The 26,505-nt window shown below is 35.5% G+C and overlaps 1 protein-coding gene across 2 annotated transcripts in view; it reads right to left on the bottom strand.

Annotated features, from left to right (window-relative positions):
- Positions 1-955: 955 nt before the first annotated feature.
- The window catches only part of LOC134533793 (double-strand-break repair protein rad21 homolog), a 74,044-nt gene continuing 48,494 nt past the window's right edge, over positions 956-26,505 (bottom strand). For both annotated transcript variants that reach the window (XM_063371453.1, XM_063371452.1), the window contains exons 13-14: positions 19,890-20,045; positions 956-6,546 (exon numbers count right to left, since the gene is read on the bottom strand). In XM_063371453.1, coding sequence (XP_063227523.1) covers positions 6,421-6,546; positions 19,890-20,045 — 282 coding nt within the window. In that variant the 3' untranslated portion in view covers positions 956-6,420. The remainder of the gene's footprint in view (positions 6,547-19,889; positions 20,046-26,505) is intronic.

Raw genomic sequence — 26,505 nt, forward strand, 5'->3', positions numbered from 1 at the left:
TCTTAAATTAAAATTACTAAAGGTTACGTTAAGCATATCGTTATTTACAAACTTTAATCCAAACGCATGCAACATAATGAATAAGCTCTCATTTATGGCACAATATTAGGTATTGCCAAAGCAGTTTCACCTTTAAACATATCCTGATTCACACTTAAATTTTTTAAAAACTTCCATTTTTATGCCAAGTTTACAATAAAATCAAATCTGTACAAGAGTTACCAACTCTTTTTGAACTAGGTTGAGCTCCTAACTCTTCAAACTCCTAGGGAGTAAAACAGATGGTGAGTAAAACCAACCCACTGTCACCAACTACTTACATTACATGATGTAGTTGCTCCCTATTTAATATTCCTAGACTTTAACAGAGGTAACCAAACTCCTGCAGAAATCCACCATCTTCTCGATCCACAAGAACTCAATCCAGATCATTTCAAGGATTTGGGAGGACTCTTTGTTGTGGCTTCAAGGAAGGGATTCCAACAAGACACTGCATTTTGTGAAAGTAACACATGTCTGGGATAATTCTGATAGCTTTTTAACAGTCCAAGGAGGGGGTGGGATAAGCAGATAGTTAGAGTGCAGGAAAGAGAAGACTGAAACAGAATGAAGAAGAAGGAATGGTGGAGTGACAGAGGAAGATGGACACATTTAACTTTGTTGCAGACTAGGAGCAGTTGATAACTTTAAACTTTTAACAAAGTCACTATAAGTATTAATGTGTGTGTGTATACCCTAACATTTCCAAATTTTGTTGGGCAGTCTTGTAATCATATTCTCTATTACTCATTATCTCTATAACTTATTCCCTCATCATTTTAACTTACCTCTTGCAGATAAAAAAAACACTAACCAGAAAACATTTTGCCTCTGTGATAATATGTAATTGGCATTAAGTAAAGATATGGCAGGACTTAAGTTTGAATAATTTGAAACAAAAAAGAAAAACACATAATAAAAGGTCTAGGTACATTTATTGGGTTTTTTCAAGGTATTACTATTCTAACTGAATTAAACAATAAGTGTACATAAAAAGCACATAATTTTAATTGTATATACAACTAAAAAAACTATGTTCAGTTGTGTACATCATTAAGAGTGAAATCATTTCGTTCAAAACATCCTGTAACGATGCAACATAGAAAAAAAATTTGTACAACCTACCTTACATTTACGGTATCCACATAGCTCAAGTGCAGCCACAATACATCCACTCTCTCAACAAACACAGGTGAAGATCACTGTTGGTCCAGTTGCCACAGATGACCCACTGCAACTGTTATCACAATGCCCGAGTTATGAACTGTGTGTGCACTCAAGTTAAAAATCAGTCCGAGAAAAATTACAGATACCAAAAAATATACACTATTTTACATACAATTCAGATTTAAAAAGTACCGTATTCTCTGGCACACAAGACGATAATTTTACGTGAGAGCTTTAAGTTGCTCAACTTCCCACCTAGCGACATTAAGCGGGATGATCAGTGCAAGGCACTCTGGGGCATCTAACGCGGTGTCGCATCTAAGTGTAAGGTTGTACACTAATGCGCAGTCTTCTCGTGCACAGGTAAACTATGTGATATGAGCAATAATCATAACATTAGGCAGAATGTATTATAAGTGCCTAAAGTGCATTCAAGGATCTCTACTGGGAGTTAACACAAGTGTTTTAAAAAATTAAACACGGAAACAGAAATACAAATCCGACCTCAGCGTATTCTTAATTGCTTTTCGCAAACAGACACCTCTCTGATATCTTGGAAGCTCTGCACACCATGTGCATGCCCAGGTACGTGGAGTCCTTAAATAACATGTGATGGTACTTTACCTCACTATTTCACAGCTTTTGCACATCCTGATGTTCTTATGCATGTTGCATCAACGAAGATAGGGTAGAACTATTTTTATAATGAGTTTACAAGCTTGAACCTGTTTTTATTCTACTATCCACTACTGCCATGTTTTTATTTTAATTTTTGCTAATTTCAGATTATAATAAATAATTTTTGAAATTGAGAGCACAATAGTAATTTTTTGTACTACCCTGGTGTGGAATTCCTGAAAATGATCTTGGAGTAAATACAATTAGTCAGGAAAATTTTTTAACAATAAATATTCACCTGGCATTTTTACAAATACAGTAGCAGATAACATGTAGACTACTGTAAAATCCTGTTAAGAAGTTTCTGAAGGTACTTAGTTATATATATTAGCACTTTTGTACGTACAATAAAACCTTGTTTATCCAACCCTCGATCCGATTCTTTGGATCAGATTTGTAGACATTTTATTTAATGTTCACATAGAAAATTTTTTAACTACGTTATCAAGAATATTAGTATGTATAAGTAAGCCAAATATTTTTGATTTAATGTATAGTTCCTGCATATATGGTAGTATTACAGTAATAAAAATAATAAAATGCTTTTTGTTGAGTTTAAGAAAGCACACCAGCTGACATTCATCATGGTATACTTTGAGCATCAGCCAGACACTGCTCCATATGAACATTATCGACAAAGCATTTGTGTCACCATGCTTCATTCAATGCCAGACATGTTTGAAACAGAAGTGGATCAATTCTTTGTTAATAAATTATGTGAACAGTTATTTTCATATATTTTTTTATGTCTTGTAAACAATTTAGAGAAGTATAATAGGTATTTTTATTACAAAAATTAGTATTTTATAATACTGAAACGGTAAGTCTGCTTATTTAAGGATTTTGTTTCACTTGTTACCCATATTACCCAGATTTTCGATTGTCTGGATTACTTTTGGTTCCAGTTAGTCTGGATGGATGAGGTTTAACTGTATTTATAGGCCAAGTGCTAAATCTTTTAAACTTACCATGCAGTAAATTTTTGTAAGGCTAAGATCCTTAGTTTTTCCACAATATAAAGAAAGGCATTAGAACCAGGGTCTACAAAACCCGGATGCCAGGTCGCCATGATGCCTTACTTTTCCTTGATGGCAACTAACTTCTGCCAATATTCCAACATATTACTGAACAGTTCTTTTGAAAACATCAGCCAATTGGAACCAACAAACCAAGATGGTATTTAAATTGTACACAGTAAGCTAACGCTTACTACTGATATTGTACTAAGTGTCTATGTAGGTATTGTTTGATACTTTAATGTTTAAATAAAATCTAAAAGAGCTGCTCACAAAACTTTTTTTAACATTGGTTTACACTGAATGTGTTTATAGTCATTTAAAAAAGTTTAGCATTTAATCTTTGACAATATTACACATATTTTATGCGCTATAAATCTAGTCAATATCGTTGCCCGACAGCTGAATTAGCACAATATAGTTATTTTCATGTGCTGCGTACATGTCTCTTAAAAAGTTCTAATATCAATAAAATTATATTCTGAGTATAAAGGATGGGTCGTTCCCGGTTCTACGAAAATTAACCAGCACCAAGAACTGTCAATATAATGTCAGTACGGCTGGAAAGGAAAGCATAACAGCTATTACTTTCCCCCTGGTAAAACACCGCGGTATATTGCCAATGACCAACAACCACACATCTTTTAGTTTCACTTCAAGCCCCATGTGACAAGTGAATGGTTATTAAAGCATATCATGTATTAATATACTCTTTAAACAGGCATCTGTTAACTTGTGTGTACCATCCCTTACCCATTGTAATACATACATTACTCGCTACTCCAGTATTAGTTTTTATTTTTTATATGTTACTTAATCTCTTGTGAAAAAATATTAAAATTTTTCTCAAGAAATTTTTTATTGGTGTGCCTAAATTAAAAACTGATCGAATAAAAAAAAGCTGTGAGATACTGCTGCACCAAAGGATGTCTGTACAGTTCTGATCCAGCATCTAGTGACACGAGAAGCAACTGTGCTGCTACCTAGGGGCTAAGTGACTACTTTGTGGTCTAAATTATGGTAGAGTAGGTCGCTGATGAGTCTTGTTAAACAAATACACCATTTATTTAGTTATCCTGTAACCTTGGTGCACTTGAAATAGTGTGAAGGTTAACCTGAAACAGAGTACCGAAAACCGATTTTTAAAAACCGGATCCGGGAAAAAGGTAGAACCGACACATCACTACTGAGTATGTGTAAAAGTGTTTTGCTACAGTTCCATTAAGCATGTTTAGTGTGTACTGTGTGCAAAATAACAGCTATGTAGGATCTTTATACTAAAAATTATTTAGTTTTAAAATTCTGAAATTAAAATATTTCAGTGAAACACTGTTGGATAAAATTATTGTTGCATTTATAAGAAAGTTTGCAGCTTAATTTACAACACTGTATGCATTATTTTTATTCCCTGCTAGGTAATTAATGTTAAAAATAATATTTCAGAGTGTCTGCAGAACTATGGATTGTGGCCCTAAGTGGGATTTCTTGTATATCTGGCGGCAAATTTTGTACAAAACACAAAATACAATAAATAACATGACGGATAAGGCCATGTGTTTTTTGTTTGTCTCTGCCACACTTTACTTTATGATATGGTCTCATTTTCTATGCTGTGAGGATTCAAAAGCAAGGTAGTTAAAACTGAACTGTTCACTTTTGTTTACAGAACTGCTGATATACAAGTTACCATCTGATTTAAAGTTGCGAGTTCATTTTCCAATTTTAATTATCAAAATGCTGAAGTCTTATATGCCAGGTCGTTACGGTACATACATATACTTACGAATTCTTTCACTATAATTTCAAATAGAAAAAATCCATACACAAAAACCACTTGGCTCGGGTTTTACCCAATAAGCCACAGCGCTTTGGTCACACATTACACATTATACAATTTATTGTCTTTGTGACAATCTGCAACCCACTGAAACCAACCCCACATGGAATAAATACATTGCTTGTGACACTTATTTAACTTCAACATCACTTTATATGAAGCAACAAGAAACTTTAATCAAAATCATTTACTTCAACTATAATGTAGTTGTCAAAGCACATAACAATCTTGCACAATACAACTTTCACTTTTTTCTTCCAATTTCAAACAATTTTGGTTAATAATAGGAACTTAGTTATCAGCAAACAAATCCAAACTTCAAAATTAATTAAAAAAAAAAAAAAGGAAGAAAAATATTTGATTGACTATGCAAAAGCATTACAAAACAATTAATTTCAATTGGAATGAAATAACTGTTAAAGGTATGCATTAAAATAAATATAATAAAATAACATCAAAAAGATATTGCAAGAACAGAGAAGTATAGTACAGAGGAACACGAACACAAACTAGATTTAGAGAAGGGATAGAGGGGAGGGGAACTTGGGATGAAACATACAATGTTCTATTTCATTTGTAAAAACTAAGCTACTGTAACGGTTATTTCATAAATATTTCCAGATTAGTCATAAACATGATTGGGTTACATTAATCTTACAATGCACTTTCTTTGTTCATTGAAGAAATGGCCAACATCTTAGTAGCATAGCGTTGAAGAAGAAAAAAATTTCAATTCAGTTCAATTTCAACTGTCTCAAAGACTTATCAACATTACTCAGCAACACACTACCATCTTTCTGAATGTATATTACGTAATATACACTACAGTAATTCATTAACAAATAAACCCTTTATTTTTAAAAACAAGAATCCTATTATCAGATTTGATAAACTGTACTAAAAATCCTATTAAAAAAAAGATTATCAAACACAGCAATTATTTACTCATACCAAGTATGAGCTATAGAAAAAATACTTTATCAAAAACTAAAATCAAACAAGTGTTTTAACTGTTGAAATATCATTGAAATTATCACAAGCTGGTGAACAGAAAAAAAAAAAAAAAAAGTAAGCAAGAAACATATACCAGAGCATAACACCGATAGCTCCAAAATTTGTGTGAAAACCTGGCACTGTTGTCACACCAGTTCAATACATGGCAGGCGATGCACTTTCTGTCCAGTATCAACAATGTATTTGATTAAAATTTACAATACGCAACATTGTAATAAAGGAAACAAGTCTACGAAAAATTATATTGAATTGAAGCACCTTTCTGCTAGGTTATTATCGCACTCCTGGCTGTATTGATAGCACAAGGCCATCCGGTATTGCAAACGTATTTGGTAAAAATTAGTGATGTGTTCTTGGGTCTTGGTTTCTCCGGTTCTCAGCTAATTGACCAGCACTGAGAATTACAAATATAATTTCGGTACCATGGGAAACTTAATAGCTAAATCTTTAACCTGAAACCAAGAACCAGGATGAAGTAGAACCAACACATCACTACCAGAAATTAATACAAATATTAAACTACATCATCCACCTAACACTATCATAGTCATCTCCTTAGATTATAAAAATAACACTCGTAGTTATGGTCACTCAAAATTATATTTATTCCATGTGCTTAAAGTTTGTTTATTAACCGGTCACTTTTGAAACTAATTACAATTACAATCTTCACAGAGCTGGATTTTCAAATTTTGGTCCCCTGGAAATGAAAATTTCTTCATATGAACTTTCCTGCATGAGTTCTAACACACAGTGTTTCTTCAGTACAAGAAGAGTGTAGAATTTCTGCGCCACCTGAAATGCAAACAAAATAGGAAATTTTCAAAACAGCCATCCAATATATTTACATAATTATAAGTGTACACAATACTAAATCACTACAAAACTGAGTATAAAATACACAATTTCCTGCCATAGTAATTCATGCTACTTGATAATTATAGATCCACTTTTACTATAAGTAAATTTAGCAGATTTTGCCATAGAAAATTTCTCATTTGTAGAAAAAAAAAAGGACTAAAGTTTTCTAGTTAATAACTACAAGATATCATGCCTGGTTGTACAGAATTTAATTATAAGCCTAACTAGCAATTTAATACAGTGAAACCCTGATTATCCGTTTTCCAATGGACCATGAGTAAAAAACGGATAATCCAGGAAATCCTACAATGTGGGAACACACTCTAAAGTTACCAAATGCACAATGTATGTACTATTGCAAAAACTTTAAGTGAATCAGTTAGGTATTTCCATAAACTGACACCAGCAGCATACTGTATATACACTTTTCATGGGGACAAAGTAAAAAAGTGTAAAAAGCGGGAAAGTGTAAATAAAGGGAAAAGTAAGAAATACGTTAAAGTTAATTAAAATAGTCGCATCCTGCAGCGTTCATAACAAATGCGGGCTACATTACACATACGCATTGCACCACAGTAAAAAATTTTTAAATAAAAGGGCCACAAATTGGACATTTACCGTCAATAGCGCGCCGTGCGCGGAGAAATGTCATCGTACTCAATCAGCTGTTATGGCGCGACGTACCCGCCGGCTGGCTCTCTCTGTTGTCTGAGCTGCGCATGCGCAATATAACTCAACGCTCCGCCCAGACTCGTGACGTTCCATCAGCAGTCAGCCAATAGATGCAAGCTTAGCGGAAAAAAATATAAGCTCCATCTCCCGTGTACCAGTTTTGTCCAGTTCTAATACCAGTTTATTGGTATACGCACCAGTTTTCTCGCTGCCGTGACGTGTTCAAGTTTACGTTCACCTTGATTTCTTGATACCAATAATTAATTATTTACGATCCCCAGATATAAATGGTTAGTTTAAAAAATATGCGTCAACTGTACAATACTTCCGAAATTATAAAATATGTTTAAAACAGTTACCAAGACTCCGCTCATTTTATCTAGTGAGGTTTGTCTCGTACCAGTATTTCGGCTAAGTTGTGACATAAATATAGTAACAGAACGTTTATACATTCGTGAGTTTATGTTTTTCCCGAGTACATTTTAGATTGCCTCCTGCTATAATTACTCAGACTTTTACACGCCTAGGCTTAAATTATTATATGTTTAGAAATAAAAGCAACTTTTCATGTTATAAAATATGTTTATTTTGCGATTTAAAATGTTCACTGCCGACTATAAAAGTTACGTTTTTCACAATGTTTTTAGGCCTACTATCGTTGTTACGTGATGTAAATAGCGGGATGGATTAGATTTTTGAGACGTAATTCGCGTGAAAGTATTGTATTGGATTAAATGGGAACCAAACGGGACCTGAAGAATATAGTGCAAATAACGGGAAAACGTAAATAACGGTAACGTAAATAAGGGGTTTCACTACTTCCTTAATTTTTTTAAATGAACAAAATGTGCCATCCACTGGGATGTTTGATGCCCGAACTTGCTGGAACCAAGAAAACAAAACTTTCTCAAGCTCACTGTATTTCGACTGTCTTGCCATTTTCCGTTTTTTTGAAGACTGGCCGAACTGACTTGCTTGTTTCCGAATCTCATTTCTTCTAGCGAAGATAGAATTAAGAGTCGATGGAGGAATACAATAGCGCTTTGCCAAATCAACCCGTTTTTCGCCTGGATTTTTTTCAACGGCATTTATAATTTCTAAACGCTCTTTAATGGTTTTAACCTCTTTTGTAGGCCGATACATATCAATGAACCTTTACAAATTTTACACGTGCATTAGAGTTAAATGCGTAAAGCTAATTTACCATAAACAAAGAAAATCTCGCGCATATACGGCCGGCCACGGAAACGCTAGGATGAACAATTTCGTCTATGTTTCTCGCAGGATTTCACTGCCGCTAAATAGAAACGTGTTTACGTTGGGCTAGTATGTACAGTATATCGACCACGGTTATATTGTTGTGTCGATTATCGCACAAAGCAAGAACTATCGTGCGAGCGTTAGCTTTCGTCTGTTGTTTTATCGAAGTTGGTGAACCTGTTAGCAACAGCGTCAGGCTCACTTTATTCGTTTTCTTTTAGTAATGGCCGCCATAGGTAAATATTGGTATTGCGTGTCGTGTAGACACGCGTAAACTGGAATATTTCTCGGGAATTTGAATGCGAAATCGGTAAAAAACCTGTAAAGTTCAACCCGTAAACCGGGTTAAAAAATATTCGTAAACAATGGAAACGGGATTTTATTAACATTGTTCTTGCGGGATTTTTTCGGGACCACGGACATTGAACAATAAAACCGGGAAATTCTACAATGCGGGAACGAATAAACGAGGTTTCACTGTATTTGATTATATGAACTAAACACATTTGAATTAAACTGATTTTTTTACGCCTGTTTCAAACAACACATTCATTGCTAGACATCTAAAAGAATATACGTACTATATAATATAAAAAAATGGTTTCTGTAATTTCACCACTGTCCAAAGAAAATATGTAACTGAGCAAAAAACACAAAATACTTTTAGCACTTAAACTTTAAACCCATAATTATTAAGGTGTATTTATTTCCTCAGTAGCAGTAAAAAATGTACTCCCCTTTTAGCTAATTATAGCAACCCATGAAGTAACAACCATATTTACCTGAAAATAATACAACAATTTTTACCTAAACTGCAGAGACTAAAAGTGTAGGTTGCATTATAATTAGTGATGTGCGAGTCTCGGCATCATCGAGAACGAGTCGAGACAGAAATTTTCTCGATCTCGTCTCGAGATAATTTTTTTGGCTCGGAATTTTCGAGAATTTTGTAAACAAGAAATAGGTTAGGTAATATAATATATTGAGGCAGCATTTTGTGTTGCGTGTTGAAATAATTAACATATCTTCAACGTAACGTAGATTGAATAAAATAAAATATACTTGTTACGATAGTATACACGATAAATTATTAAAAACAAACTTGCGTTCACAAGTCACTACATGAAACGGTAAACGTAAACAATGAATTGTGCTGTGGTTATCACATTAAATTACAGAAGAAAATGATTATTTTCCGTTAATAAAACCAACATTAAAGTTAAAAATAAATCATTTTCGGTATCAATATCAAGTATCAACGTAAAACGGTACGGTAAAAAATAAAAATATAAACATGACTGCAAGAATTCTTCCGCGATTGCATTTTGTTTTATGGCCTTAGGTTATACACACGGCCAGCAGTATATAACAAGCAACATGATGTTTAAATTGCGGTCCGTATCGATAGTGACATATCGATAGTGGCGAATGTTCAGACTTTCATGATCAAGTACCGTCCATGGCTCAAGGAAACTGTATAGACTATGGAGTCAATAACGTATGTTTACATACGACAGTAGGCAAATAAACTTGAGTGTAAAGGTAAAGTTGTAATTGCAATTGCAATTGTGGATACTTGATAAAATTATTGAATAATTATGTATGTTTGTCAGATTATTGAGTTTTACTTTTTTGGATCATATTATCCTGTTAACTAAAGTACAGATTTCTCGATCTCGACTCGATTCTCGAGAATTTTTAAATTGCTTTCTCGATCTCGTCTCGAATTCAAAAAAGTCTTTCTCGCACATGCCTAATTATAATAGCTTGTATAACTTGTATCTTACCACTTTAGACCGCTGATACTTATTGCCTCCTAAACTAAACGAGAGAAGAGGAAGTGGAGGGAAGAGAGTTCAAATAGAGTTTGTAGCTGAGTTCCTTCTAGCTGCTAGCCAAAGCCAGGGAGTCTACTGAGTTACAAAAATAAAAATTAGTGACTTTTTCTTGACTTTTTCATGACAATTTCTACTGAAGTGCGACCACGAAACTTGTCAAAATGGTATAATTTTTAAACGTTATAAAATTATTCTTGAAAAAAAGGGCCAAGGCCAAAGGTTGTCACATAACCAATTATATCCTTCTGCATTTTGAATTTTTTAAGTGACCACAATATTTATGCTTTCCACACATTCTCAACACAATATTTAGCCTATTTAAAGAACCTGGGAAATGTTGTGACTTTGAATTTGAAGGAGTTGCAAATTCAGTAAATGATTTATCAATAGAAGTCACGGTTCCTGAACTACTTTAAGTGGAAGGTGTAGTAACTTTTTCCCTGACCCAAATGTGTGAGCTTGTCAACCTTCAAAAAACTTAGTGTTGATTGTTTGCTTTGTAGTATGGCAGAAGACAGCTCCAGATGTTTTTTTCCTGCTTCATGAACCTTCACAGATGACAAACCACTGTGACTTACATCAAACTTTGATTTACAGAGTGTGCAAAATGCCTTGTACTTGTCATCTTTAACAGGACGCAACCACTTTTAAAACCTATCATTTTCATCTGAGAGCCAATATTCTTTAAAAGAACATTTGCCAAGCATCTTCTTTTTCTTAGTTACTTTTCATTTAATTAACACTGAAAATAAAATTATTAGCATGTAGTTGCAGTAAAATCATGCAAAAATATACAAAGTTAACAAATGAAGGTTGGTTTGAAAATTAATTAATTAATTAATTAGATCTGCTTTCCCGCATGCCAATTTCTCGTCGCACTTTAAGTACTAAAACACGTTAACATTTGTTGGCAAACATTTTCAGCACATTATATCATAGAAAATATTACAATTCCATTCCGTAGCACTTTAACCTCTTAGACAATGATTTCAATTGGAAAATAAAATGTGACGGAGGGATTTTGTGTTTTGTAATTTGTAAACATTGTCTTAACAAAACCAAAACACGAAAATACATCACACATTTTGTGCACAAATTTTTGGCTTTCTTTTATCCTAGCCAAACATAAATTTACATTTCAAACACACAAGCAAGCAGTAAACAAACAAACTCAACGATATAAGTTTGATTATGAACACTCGCAATTTGGCTAACAATTTATCTATATGGACGCGGGTCACGCGCATTGATGCCTTGACAGCTACAATCAATTATGTGCGATCGTTGTGCACTCTGTAGAGTAAGAATGAAACTGACTATGCCGTGGCCGCCACGGAACAAATACCAACCGTTTTTTTTAAGCGTGTAAGGTACGAGAATTGAATAAATTACGTTTTCACAGCATTCTAATGGACTTTTTTTTTTTAAATAAAGAAGAGCAAATCGCTATTATTAAAATTTTCTTTGCATTCTATGTGAAAATTATGACGTTGCACGTAGGAGAATAGAAGCTGTAAGCAACATTTTCAACGGGATTTTAAAGCAAACGTCTTATTGCGGGACTGGCCTAGTTAAACACGGGAAAATGTATTGTGTGGGAACATCTTGAGCAATAATTTTCCTGAAAATGCAAGCTGCCAAAAGCACAAAAAATATGGTATATACAAGATCAGTGCACAAGAAATACACATTAGCCTTTTAATTAATTTTTTTGTGACTTTTACCAAAATATACTTAAAAATGGTGACTTTTTCAGGACTTTCGTGACCTTTTACAACATTCGTGACTTTCGTGACCTAGTAGACACCCTGAAGCACCCCCCATTGCAGCATTCTTTGCTTTCTGACAGATAGCTTTTGAACTACAGCCATAAAACTAATATTTGATGTGTAAACACCTTAGTTCTCAGTGTATGGCACTTGGTACCAGTAATTATGTGAATGGAATAAAAATTGATTGGAATGGAAATGTGTCACCACGGTGCTGCCATCTGTGGAAGTATCAGTAATCTAGAAAAGAAGGCAGACCCATGTGATTCAACCGTATATATCGCTTCGTGAACATCGTAGAATATAAAATATAAAACTTTATGATAGTACAACTAGCCTTTAATACTTTGTTACAATTATTTATAGTCATGAAAACAAAAAATGGCAACTTAAAAAATATGCATTACAATATTAAACTCCTTAGGTACACTGTAATGTACAGATTGTGCAGTGTTAGTCATACTACAGAGACATAAGAAATTGTTAGCCTACATATGTTCGACGCCATGAAAAATAAAAGAATTATGATGAAAACCATGATGAAATTTTTACTGTTAAATCATAAATGTTCAATCAGCTCAATAATGTTAAGGTTTGTTTTAAGGAAGTATTTACAGAATGTTTTTTGTCTAAGCAAAAATAAACATATGCACATATAATTAGTGTTGTATAATGGTATTTACCCGAAAATACTGCAACTCTGATTATAACACGACCCCCAAACTTTCTGATTATGAACTTATGGAAAATACTTTATGGGGTAAATATCACAATTAAACACACAGAAATTAAAAATGATTTAAATTAGTAAATTTATACCATATTTACTAAAAGCTTTTCTGGTGCCACATTCTGTCAGTAGAGAGATTTGCATGGCCTTTTTTGAAACAGCAATGCAATTAGAAAGAAAAAAAGGCAGCAATTATAAGGAAATACCAAAGTTTCATGGCTGTAGTTCATTAGCCACTTGTCAGAGCAAAGAATGCTCAGATGAATTATGGTCGCCAAATGGTGAGCAAATATTTACATATTTAAACATAGTTATTCCAGGTTTTTATTGTTAACGGCAGCCAGGTAAATGTTCAGCAATATTATAAAAACAATCCGGAAACTTAAACCATTATTTATTCTTTTTTTAAATATATTTTTGAGTGGCAACCTCTGTTTCATCATAGATAATATATTATAGTGGTGCACCGATATGACTTTACCGATTACCAATTTGATTACAGATTATGAGAGCAATAATCGGCAGATATCGATTCGGTTACTGATTATAATGAACAAATTTTTTTAAGTGTAATAATGCACACAAAATTTTTTATTCCCATATGAATTCAGGTAAAATTGAGAATACAGTTATAATAACAGTATAAGAATATATAAAATACACTATTAAGTCATTGCAAAGTGTAAATTAAATTAACTTCTATTTATATTTGTTATTGTAAACAACTTGTACTACAGTCTAATAATTGTAATTTACAACGGGTAAGTTTTTGTTGCGGAAAACTAGCATTATTATCGACTATCACATAAGGTTGCATCGAGAAATTACCGTTTAACAATGTAAACATGTTGCTTTATTTTGTTCACTTGAGTTTATAGAAAAATGTTTCCACACTTCACTTTTTTCTCCCTACTCACCATCTCACTATAATTATATAAAAATGGCTCAAAGTCAAAACCCATTTTAGCACATGTGATTTTATTTGACTGACTATATAAAATTTTTAAATACTTTTCCCTTTTCACGTCACATACAAATAACACAACAACGGATAATGTTACCAAAGACGCCCATAACGAGTTTGTAAAACGCAGTGATAAATTCTAGAAGGTATCGGGACAACGATTTTGAACCGCTACTACGACTCGAAGAAGATCGATTGTCATAGAATCCACTGCAACTGCTTGTGGTATTTTGATTGCGTGCCATCTATTTTACGTCTCTGGCTATAGGTAATGTACAAGGCCACTAAACAAAAGACAGAACAAAAGACGAAACGTAAACAAACGTGTAGGAAAAATGTATTTTTTATTGTTCGAGGCAATGAGATTTATTAAACTTAACGAAATATCTGTAATCATGATATGACAGAGTTAGATGAATTTTGTAATATATACAAATATTACCGTATTTCGTCCTAAAATGTGTAACAAAATATTACACGGTAAAACCCTACTTAATTATGCCGGGACGTAGATAATCGGCAAAGTAATCATTAAGATAATCGCCGATTACGATTAATCGGTAAGTACCCATAATCGCCGATTACGATTCATCGGTATCCGCATCAGTGCACCACTAATATATTACAGGAAAGCACCAGTACAACGAACTTCAGTTAAACGAACACTTCACTTAACCGAACTCATTGATTGGTCCCGCCAAAAACGTATATAATAACCTTGAATTTTATTTCATCTTAACGAATTTTACGACAGTCCGTTTCTTCCTGAAACAAAAATATTCACTTGAACGAACAACCTTGAGACAAATTTTGAAAAAAATTACCATCCAAAAACTTGTACTTTATTTTTAATTTTCTTATTCAAACGTAACAGCGTGTACGTAAACAAAAACAATAACGGAACTAGTATGTGTGCGCATGTACTGTCGACATGAGTAGATTAATTCTCGTGTTTTGAAATAATAATGGGATGGTATTACGTCCGTTGTACGATACAAATAGTACATATTCTCGGACTTTTCGTTTGTTGGCTACTTACATCACGATAATTTTTGTACGGTACTTTGGCTAACCTGTGCTGTTTTAATTTATTTCTTGAAATTCATTTTTTTCACCATATTGTTTTTGTCGTGTCTACAGACGTGAAATTTTTCTCCTTTTTTCAATAGTGTTGTGTTCTTCAGTGCCGGTTGTGGGAAGCCTACAACTCACGTAGTTTCGGTTCCCTGCAAGAATTTCCGAAGATTTCCGAAGTTTTGCGTTTAGGTATTAACGCCACTTCAGCCGCTAAATCAATGAAAACAAGCATGTTGTGACTAACCTAACCCAACCCTTCGATTTTTTTAATTTCAATTTTTGAGTGAAATCCAAAGTTGCACGAACGTGGTAGGAAACCGAAACTACGTGAGTTGTAGGCTACCGGTCGGTTGTAGAAATGAAGCGTGTATCTGGGGGATAAAAAAAAAACGCAATTCTTCAAAACTTTCGACCTAAGACCTAACTATTCAAAAGAATGGCCATGCTTGTCTTCAAATGTTTTGGAACACCACGCGTTTTGTAATGTATGCACGTTTGACTTTTCGATTGCACATGGTGGAAGGGATGACTGTAGAGGGCACATTGAATTAAAGAAACAGGCGGAACATTTTATAGTCATGACGAGCAATAAATCCATATCGTAGTTTTTCCGCTACATCTGAAAAAACGAAAGTAACGAACGCAGAGTTATTGTTTACAAGTTCTTTTGTTTGTCTTCTGTTGTTTGTTTATAAGACAGTTCTTATCCAACCAGGATAAAAGAAGCAAATAAAAATATAATTGTTCAAAAGTATAACTTTGAATACTTTGAATTGAAGGTTGAAAATTTCCTGTAAAATTAATGACATTTCTTACATATTCAGATGATTGTATTGTTCAAATAGTTTTTTTCTTCGATTCATTAATTTTCATTGTATTCATATACAAAGGCCTACATTTTTAATTTTTTTTGCATATTATTGTCCTTTGTTTTCTCTTGTTTGTGTCATAATTCCTCAGGAAAAATTTATTGTGCATGATTTACGCGTACTTTTTTAATATAATTGTCATTACTGATGGGTGTGATTTGAGGTTGGCAGCTCTGCCTACAATGTGTCTCCTGACCATAGACAAAGCATCAGCAGAGAGTATGTGAACAGGTTCTTCAAGCGGCCATAGACTAATGACTGAGATACTGAACCTTAAAACACTTAAGGTGTTTCATGTGTTTATCGGTATACATATTTATAACAATGCTTATGTTTCAGTATAAAGAACTTCAGTATAACAAACTCAACTATTTTTTGGTCCCTTCATGTTCTTTATAGTGAAGCTTTCCTGTATATACACAGTAAGTAAGCTGCTACTGTATCACATGGTTTTATATCGATTATTTTATAACTATAGATTTGTATGCCATTGAAACTATGCCCATCTCACTGGAGTGTCCATGTCTTGTTTTGTTACATGGTTGTTAACATTTATGTTTCCCCTTTCTGATGTGTGTGATGAAAAGAATACCCATAATATTTTGTTTTCAAGTTTGAAATGACAAATATGCAGTGCTTTAAATTGTTTACCCTATTTACTCGTTACTGTTAGAAAGACAGCAATAAAAAAAACTTTGAATATTTGTTACATGTTTAAAATGTCCCTTGTTGTTTGTTTTATAATTAGTGATGCGATTTTCGATACTTCGATACCTCGATACCTTCGATACTTGACGGTATCGCAAAGTATAGAGTATCGAAACTGTAAGCTCGATACATTTTTTCGATACCGGAATGCTTGTTAATTTATATTGAATTAAGTTTTGAGTCGCCATCGTACAAAATACGACAGTAGAACCTCGATGATACGTTCCCGTTTCATACATTTTCCCATGTCATATGCCGATTAATTTTGGTCCCGCAGAAAGTACTATATTTACAATGGTTTACTTTCCCGGAACATAGACTTATAAAATCATTAATTTCCCGTTTCATACGTTTTTACAAAGCGGAAAAGTCCTAAAATTCACAATTTTTTTTTGTTATATTCCTCCTGATAAACTACGTTTTAATGCTTTTATTTTGAAAAACGTTCATTGTTTACCTTTGCAAAAGTAAGAAAATAACTTAATCGCACCATAGATATGGATAGTATCAGAACGACTGTGCACTTTGCTAGTAGCATCTATGGCCAGCACCAAGCGAGACTATTGGCGCAAACTAGCAATGATTATGAAAATGGTGCACGCGCTTTACCAAGGCACGGATCTCATATTTTCTGCATTCATTAATCTTTGAACTGAATTAACCCGTTTGTTATTGTTTTCTTACGATCGGATTGTTTTCTATTTTATGTTTCTCAAGATTTTATTGAAAATTGTTCTGTTGCTTAAAGTTGTTTGTAAAATAAAACAAACAAGCAAAAATTTCTGATTTTCTTTTTACAATAGCCTAATTTTTTTTATTTCTAATTTAGGTTTGGTGACTTTTTCCCCCTTCCAAGAAAGGACTTCATAACATTTTGTAAGGCCACTGTTTCTCATGTCAGCTTTACTTGATTATGGACTGTATTTTACATTTCTGGTGGTTTTATTATATGTATGTATATATAATGATGAATTCATATCTTTCATTAATATAATGCAATTATTTACACATTATGTATTTAAGTTTAATCTGACATTGTGCTGGTATGCTAGATAGAATTTATATAGTTTAAAACTAATTTATGTTATTTGTAATAATTGTTCCTTAATGGGAAAATATTTTTCCCTGGAGTATCGAAAGTATCGAACTGAAAAAACAATACAGAATCGAGTATCGTCCCACCTGTATTTATAATGATGTCCCATTAAACACAAAAAAATAGTATTTATATCGCACATATGACTTAATCTCAGCAGTGAATGTTGGTATATGACAAACTCACGAGGTATGCTATGTCAAGTATTCGCAAGCAAATGAATATTCGTTATTATGATGCGTTAGTATTTGATGGTGGATTGAATATGTGCCGTTTCAGTGCCACTTTCAGGCACAAATGTACGAATTTAAATTTAATTTTGTTTCCATTACTGTACACTCCGACGTAATCTTGTGCTACCCAGTGCACCTGTGCTTGTTCGCAGGCTTCAATTAGATACTGTTTGCTGACGATTTGTGATCGCAGCATCTCGGCCGCAGTTCGCGTCACGTTTTCTCCATGTAACAGAATGACTTTCGTGTTAGCGAACGCTACCCCAACCCCACTGCTAGCAACTTTCATTTCTCGGAGGCAAGCATACGTAAGGGTTTTGTCAGCACGCCTCTGGACCAAGTTACAGCCAGCGTCGAAGCCTCGGGACGGTCCACATGACGCCTTTCCCAGGCGACTTAGCAAATTTAAACCCCCCTCCCCTCATCAACCACCGGTGGCTTCACGGGAACTACAACCCGGAGCAACGACCCCCAGTGAACCCCGGGTGGAGACATTGTCTCCCCAAGGATATTCCCACTTGTCAAACAGAGCCCTGAGCGAAGTCCAGCGGCGGGAAAAATCCCTAACCTTGCTCTGAGCGCTGGTCGCGAGCGCGCCCACTGCACTCTAGCGGATGTTTCTGTGACCCACCAGACAGGTTCTCGTCTTGCCCGCCAGAGCGCACTACTCATCCCTCCCATAAGAGACAGCTTGTCACAATCGACCTTGGCAGCAGTCGCAGTGCGATTGCGATTTTAGTTCGCCTACGACTCGCGTGAGAGCGCGGCGAATATGTTGCAGTCTGCTTCGCCCCTTCGGGCATCTCCGGACACCTTCGGGCAATCACCCCTCCCCCCCCTTTCTTTGGCTGGGGGCAGCTGCTTCCTTTAATTAGGTGCCCCGACGCCATTTTTTGAAGATTCGGCGGGCAGCATCTGGTCTGTGCGGACCACGCGTCACAATCCGCGAGAGTTAATCGCCGTTGTTCATCCCAGACTCGACACTACGCCATGTAGTCGCCAACGTCAAGGCATAGAGGCCTCAATTTTCTAATTTTTAAATTTTGCTGCCAGCAAGTTTTTTTTGTTAACCTAAATAATTTCATTTTCTCTAATCATGATTACCGAGAACTTCCGTGCCGCGAGCTGCATTCCCTGCTCCTGGAGGCAGTCTACATGAACTTCACCCCGCTGTTTTGGGTAAGTGGTCATAATCCTACCCCCCCCCCCTTTTTTTTGCCTTTCACTGGGCATAGTCTTGACCAGGCTTAGCCGCCTGTTAACCAGTCTAAGTAATTTGGGACTTTGGTTGCAGGCGGGGTCCAAAATCAGCCTCGAGGTTTAGCTCCAAGTTGAGGCCCAAGTTGAGGTCCAAAATGAGCTCCAAGTTCAGCTTCGAAGTTTAGCTCCAAAATTAGCTGCAAGCTCCACTCCAAGTTTAACTCCGAGTTTATCTCCAAGTTTCTACTCAAAATGATTTCTTCTGGACTTTAATCTGCCGAAACCTACGGTGCCAGGACACAGGATATAATTAAATTTCAATGTAATTGTTTCTTTCTTTTGAGCCTGCGAGCTAACTTTAAACCAGTATTAAGTTCAAGATGTATTATGGTGTTACTTTTATATGTATTTTGTTGCCCCGGGGCTCCCTCCATTTTGTAATCAATATGTTTTAATACCAATGTAATTAAAAGATAAAAACAAAAGTAAATTAGTTTAGTAAAAGGGCACTTATATAAATCAAACCACCAGTCTTGTTATTTCATTATTATTCATCCCCGATCCACATAGCCTACTAGAGTTGCTAGGAGGTTATAAATAAAATTCTTTTATACGACGTCTGGGCACCTCTGTGATTATTGTTGTTATTGTTTTGTTTTCTGGGCTGACGATTCCAAGGCCCTAATTTAATTATTCACTTTTGAGTGTTTACCTGCAGCCCAGCGTTCGTTATAAATACAAAAAGTTTATTATTCGTATTCAAAAATTCAAATATTCAAAAAAGGCCTAATATTAAAAAACTATACAAGAAATTTAATAAAAGGGGAAAGGGATTTAGACACAATTACGATGAAAACTGACCTGTTTCTTGTTGTTCCGGTGGAGCATGTCGGAAAGAGCCAAGCTCTCTGCGCGCTTCAGTTTGCTCTTGACGATGTGGTACATGTGGCCTGCGCGCTTGTTCAGCACACGCTCCTCAAACTGCTCATACGTCTCGTCCACTTGCTGTTCCTCCGGCTGGAAGCACATCACACAGCAGTCGTGAACTCTTCCTTTGATGGCAAAAAGTAGAGCTGTTCCTAGAGGTCTGCGAGCCTAAGAATTTTACTTCGAGTCGAGCTGGAGCAAGCCACCTCAAAAGTTATCGAGCTTTGAGCGAGCTTGAGCTCGAGCTTTTGTGGTACGGTTGCACTTTTTGGAAATTATTTTTACCTTAAACTTAAACAAACTTAGCACCAAAAATCATGTTGCTTGAAAAGTACATTCACATTGTTTCAACATTTCCACTTTTCAGCACAAAAATTCTGAGAGAGATTGTCATAGAGTATTAAATTATGTTATTTAATCTACCACGCAGAAAAATAATTTGTTCTGCATGTTCAGGAGTTAAATTAGCTCTACGATTGGAGATGGTGTTTCCAGCAGAAGAGAAAAGACTCTCGCTGGCAACCTATGTGGCTGGAATGCTTAAGTAATGTCTTGCCACTGGTGCTAACAATTCTAAATGTGACATGTTCTCCTGCCACTATTTGGAAGGACTGCTGGTTCTTGGAATAGTTGGCAGCGACAAATATTCTTGCCACAATTTTTGCTATAACTTCCTTGTCACTCAACCATGTGGTATTTCTTTTGTTGTGCCGTATGCTTTAACGAATTACTTTGAAAACACAATTAACCACACAACTACAGTCGAACCCCTATCTATCGTATTTCAGGGGACTAACAAAATTCAGTAGATGCGGACATTCAATAGATGTGGACTTCACTCTTAGATTTTAAAAAAATTGCTTAACCTCAAAATTAGTGTCCGAAATATTTTTAACTTGTCATTAAAGTTTAATCAATTGAAAATAATAAAAATAGACACATTTCACTTAATTCAATTTACACTTGCAAAAAAAAAAAACAGACATAGACCTAAAAGGAAATTAAAGTCTTTTTCAATATCCTGAGGACTGAAATATGTTTACTCATCTAATCAAATGTAGAACTGTACTGATACAAATCGGCAGAAGCCGATTTTGCTGATATTTAGTTGAATCTGCATTTCTGCTGATATCCGATACGCTTGTTAATTTTCGGCTGATATTACTGGAAAACGAAAGTGTCTGCCATAACCTAACAATCCACGAGTACCCTTTTCACTTTTCAAAGCAGTACTGCATTCTTTCAACGCTCATTATTTCATAGCAACATGTGCAACTGTACATATCAAAATTTAACATCTTTTTTCTCCAAATAATGTTCTTTAATTTTAATACGTCATAAATAAAAACATTACCATCACGGTAAATATACATCTCGGTTGTTACGGTAACAATACTGCAAATGTGGTAGCTATCATGCTTCTGTAGTAATAATGGTACCTAGAAAGAATCTTTAGTTCTTTTTATGGTAATTATCTTAAGATAACTATTGGGTTTTTACTGTAGTTATGATACATCATCCATATTTCTTCCTAAGTTGTTTATTTGTCTTTCACATTAACATGCACCATTACTATTTGAGACAGGAACTTTTGGTAAAATTTTGAACGGGACTTTAAATCTCACATTTAATGGCGTAAATGATGAGACCACGGACAATTTAAACGCTTTATGATGGTAAATTTGTTTGATTGGTCACACTCAAATAAACATCACAATTTTTTTACAATGAAACCTTTTTAATAAAACATTAGAGTAAAATGTGAGTAACAATATTTATCGTCAAATAATTATTGAAAAAAGTTTTTAAACTTTCCTACACCCATAATTTTAAAATTATTGTTTGATAACAAGAAAGACACATCCAAAAATAGTGAAATATCTATGTTAACCTCAAAATACGAATTTTGTATGAAAATCAAAAAGGCTGCCCATGTAAACTAACCTCATTTATAGCATAATCATCGCACCTATATTTTAGGCCATCAAAATTGGGATGAAAAAACTTCTCGCGTAAACGTCACAAGTTGTTTTTGGTCCCGCTATTAGATGCCAAGCACTTTGTGTAGGTATCGTTTCCCGTATAAAACTATGTATTTTAAAGAAGAAATCTAATATTTATTCCGACATTACCACTTACTTATTTAATTAACGAAAATACGAAATTGTCTGATGTGTAAATTTTCTTTTAAAGACGTTTTCAAACGTTATTACCTTTATCTGTTTGTGTGTGTCGTCGCGATGTACCATTTACAATAATGTAGAAAGCGCTAGCTGGCATCATTCATGTTTGGTTATGTTGCTTCCCGTACAGAGCGTTCAAACGTAGTCGAATATCTATATCTCGCAGATTGCATGCAATGCGCGCTCTCTGTTGAGTGCCGAGTTAACTACATTTGATGGCCCGCATTCTTTCGTGGCAAGTATGTACTATGACAATTGTTACGTGATAGTTCAAGTCACAGATTCAAATGGCTTGCTTTCGCGAAACAGTTTTGGTTTTTCTATTTAAAGTCAAAGAAAGGTTTTTGTTGCACGACTTATTAATTTAAATTGTTTGGTGCGCTCTTTTAAACTTCTCATTTAAATAAACGTACAGGAGAATCCCGTTAGAGCGAGCACGGTAATAGCTTTGAATATATATACTGTATAGAAGTCGCCAGCCCAGGTTAAAATTTCTAATACGGTTTTGAGGTAGTTGGTTAATTCACCGCCGCAATCGCCACCATCTCTAGGGCATCGACTCGTGGTGGTCCCTGGCGGACAACTGTCGAACTCGTCAAACACCCCTTCCCCCTCCCGTTGAACGAACTTGAGCTGCAGTAAATGATAGGTGGGGGGTGCGGGGAATGACAGCGGGCGACAGAGCTGCGCTCTAACGTGTAAATAACAACTAAGACGATACAGGGCGTTACGGCAGCGCACTGCAGCGGTGAAGTTCCCAAGCTGCTCATCATACGCTTTTGAAAAACGTAGAGTAAAACCTATCCACTCGTGACTTTTATACAGTATATATATTCAAAGGTAATAGCGAGAACACTGCTATAACGAGATCTTTTTGAGGAATTTACGGCATGATCGCGTGAAGCGCGCCTTGGTTATTTGTCCGCTTTAGCTTCACCCCTCTCGCTCACCACTAGACATCTTGCCGTTGACACCTGTCACATTCTTCAGCCTTCCAGTCGTCACCTAAGTGCGTGGCTTTAAAAATAGAATCTCGTCCTTTCTTTCTTTCATCAAACTTCCGCTTGGCTTCAAGGCCAAGGTATGCTCGACTCGAATAAACCAAGCCTTTGAATATACATATACTTGTACGCATTTCTTATTATTTATAAAATAGACAAAATCTATTTTTTCTCGCCATTAAACAACAATGCTCACTTTTTTTTTAAATATAAATGCTCTTAATTAATTTGTTGGGAAATTTTCATTAAACAAATAATAACATTGTTTATAACTATGTTACGCCAAAAACGTCAGAGCCGTCTTTATACTTGTTGATCACGTTAATAATACACAAATATTTATAAACTTGTTTGGAATTATTTCAGTCGTGACACGTTTACAAACACGTCACGTTATTTATTTTACTATCTGACAAATAGTAGGCACTACCGTATTTATTTCCAAATCACTGGGACAGTTTGTTGTAACTTTTGTTTCTGTCAGTTGTTGGAGTATCTGTCCGGAAAGGGGGTGGTGATGGTTTGAGTTTAATCCCAAATTTTTTTCTTAAAAAGTTTACAGGTTTCTTTAAATGAAAAAAAGTATAGTTTTCCAGCAACTATTTTGTTTGAGGGGTACGTGCGTTGCCGCACTCCTGCATATTTGTAAGGAATTAACTCGTCGCGCTACACTAGCGCCGTCTGTTAGCAACATCCCGAACCAACATGGCCGCCAGCAGACAGCCCGCGTCGACAATAGATAGCAGGACAATGCTGCGTTGGCCGCGGGCCAAGTCGAGTATTCGATTGCGGTCTGAGATGCTATACTTACGTGGCGTTGTAGGGTATTCTGGTTATTTTGACGCAATCGGTGATCGCTAGAGATGGTGATTTATAGCCTTTAAAATAATAACATTTAGCATTTTGAATTTGTAATTTAGCATTTTGTAGCATTTTTTAAAACAAGATTTAGCCAATTCTCTCATTTTACATTACTGAAGAAAAGTATATTTAAAAAAAAAATATTAAATAATACACATATTAATTATTAACAAGCACAGAAATAAAGATTTAACACAACTACAAAGATAGCCTATCTTGGCAGGTTTCCAAAAAACTTTTTAGCACTTATGAGTGCAATAAATTGAATACTTAAAATTACAATAAATATTTTTTAGCCGTGTTCATGGCCATAGTTGATGTAGAGTGCACAAATAATGTTATTGAAACTCGTTTTTTCAATTTTCGCCTTTTGGTTTTCGATCATGCCAGAAACCGTTGCTTGCCGTTTTACCAACTTTTTTCCTTCATCCGATTTCTCGGTGAATCTTTTTTTTGCAGCCTGACGTCCCTCAGATTTAATGTGCTTTTCAAGTACTACATCTTTTTCCACTCCAGACGGCGATTTCATAAATTGCACATTAAAATTTTTGTATCACTTTCGTAGAACTGTTCATTTTTGTATTCATTTATGCTATCGCGAATGGAAATTACGTTTCGTCCCATTTTTACCACGAGAAATAACAGTATACAACACATTCACGAGTATGCACGTATTTGTAAACACACCACCTTCCACAGACTACACAAGAAAGCGGCTTTCACGTGAAATACAGCCAGAAAATGGGAATTGTTAGCGCGGCGAAGCAGAGATGTCGCAATATGGCGGCCTAAAAACTTGTACTTTGCAAGATGACGGAGACTCTTCCAGCTAGTTGTTCTTTGCTTTGTTTACTTTCGCGAGGCACGGATGGCCATTTTTCATTCAATATTTACGAACAATAGTGTTGTGAATGACGTGACAATAAGATACTTGTGCTGAATACGACATAAAATGATGGTTTCTTTTGATACTGAACTGAAATGAAATACAATCGGTAAATAAATTGTGTAGAGTGAAGACGAATCAACGTTTTTTACCTTGATTTCGCATTTATCTCGGAATAGTCTAGATTTCGCATTTTACAGAGGAAAAAAATATAATTTAGCATATTTTCGCATCTATTTCGCAAAAACGAAAAATCACCATCCCTAGTGATCGCATCTGTACTTGTGGGGTATCATTTTAAAGAGAATTCCCACATCTGCTCACAGAAATAAAGATTTCGTTAATATAACCTGTTATTTTCCAATTATACAGGTTTAAACAAACACAATTTTTATGTTATTTTCGCTTAATTTTTATTTTTTGGGGGCCAAAATCTGTCCAATTCGGTTATAGCGAGGACACGGTTATAGCGACGATCAAACCCGGAAACGTGACACCTCGCTATAACGGGACTCTAGTGTACTATCCATGAATGGGTTTTGTTTTCATAAATAACTTTCACTAACCAATTTGTTTTTCTCGCATAATCATCGCACCCCTACTTTTCACACTTAATTTAAGAATAAAATGTGTGACGATTATGCGAGAAAACACGGTACGTATTTTTTTAAATATAATTGATTAACGTGGTTAGTGCAATTACATGTGTTGTTTTCATGGTAGTTTTATGGTTTAGGGACTAGTTGGAAAAGGAAATGTTTACCATGAACATAAATGTAACACTTAACACACATTTATGCCAATAATTCGAAACCCCTTATTTACGTTACCGTTAATTACGTTTTCCAGTTATTTACACTGTATTCTTCAGGTCCCGTTTAGTTCCCAATTAGTCCAATACAATACTTTCACGCGAATTACGCCTCAAACATCGAATCCATCCCGCTATTTACGTCACGTAACAACCATAGTAGGCTTAAAAACATTGTGAAAAACGTAACATTTATAGTCGGCAATGAACATTTTAGATAGCAAAATATACATATTTTATAACATGAAAAGTTGCTTTTATTTCTAAACATATGCCGTATATACTCGTGTATAGCGCGCCCTTTTTTCCCCTCAAGTAAAGGAAAAAAATAAGGATGCGCGCTATAGACAGAAAAAAATTGGGGGGGGGGGGGGGGGGGGGGGAGCGGGGAGGAGTGGAAGTGGTTAACTGACGGGTGCCGGGTGACGTTTCTGGCCAGCCCCCACACATACGCACAAGCAACAAGGCCTCTGTTACACACACACACTCACTCACAACCTGGTCTCTCGCACACACACACGCTCACAGCACACGTGCGCGCGCGCGCAAGCTCGCACATCATGGTCTCTTGTTTATTTATAGACCTCCCCCCTTTACAGAAAGCCAGCTCAGAAGCTAGTAAAAAAAGAGAGAGAGAGAGAATGTTGTCACCAGTCCCCCCCCCAAACCCGGGCTGCTTTCTTCGCTTCCTCCATTCCTCGTCGCAGCCGCGACTGGTGAGTCATCGAGTTCTCCGCGCCAGCTTAGCAACGTAGCGCGGCACGCCTCCCTCCGTCCCTCACACGTACCAGTTGTGACGATACAGCGC

Source organism: Bacillus rossius, chromosome 7 (assembly GCF_032445375.1).
Source record: "Bacillus rossius redtenbacheri isolate Brsri chromosome 7, Brsri_v3, whole genome shotgun sequence".
NCBI classification, from domain to species: domain Eukaryota; kingdom Metazoa; phylum Arthropoda; class Insecta; order Phasmatodea; family Bacillidae; genus Bacillus; species Bacillus rossius.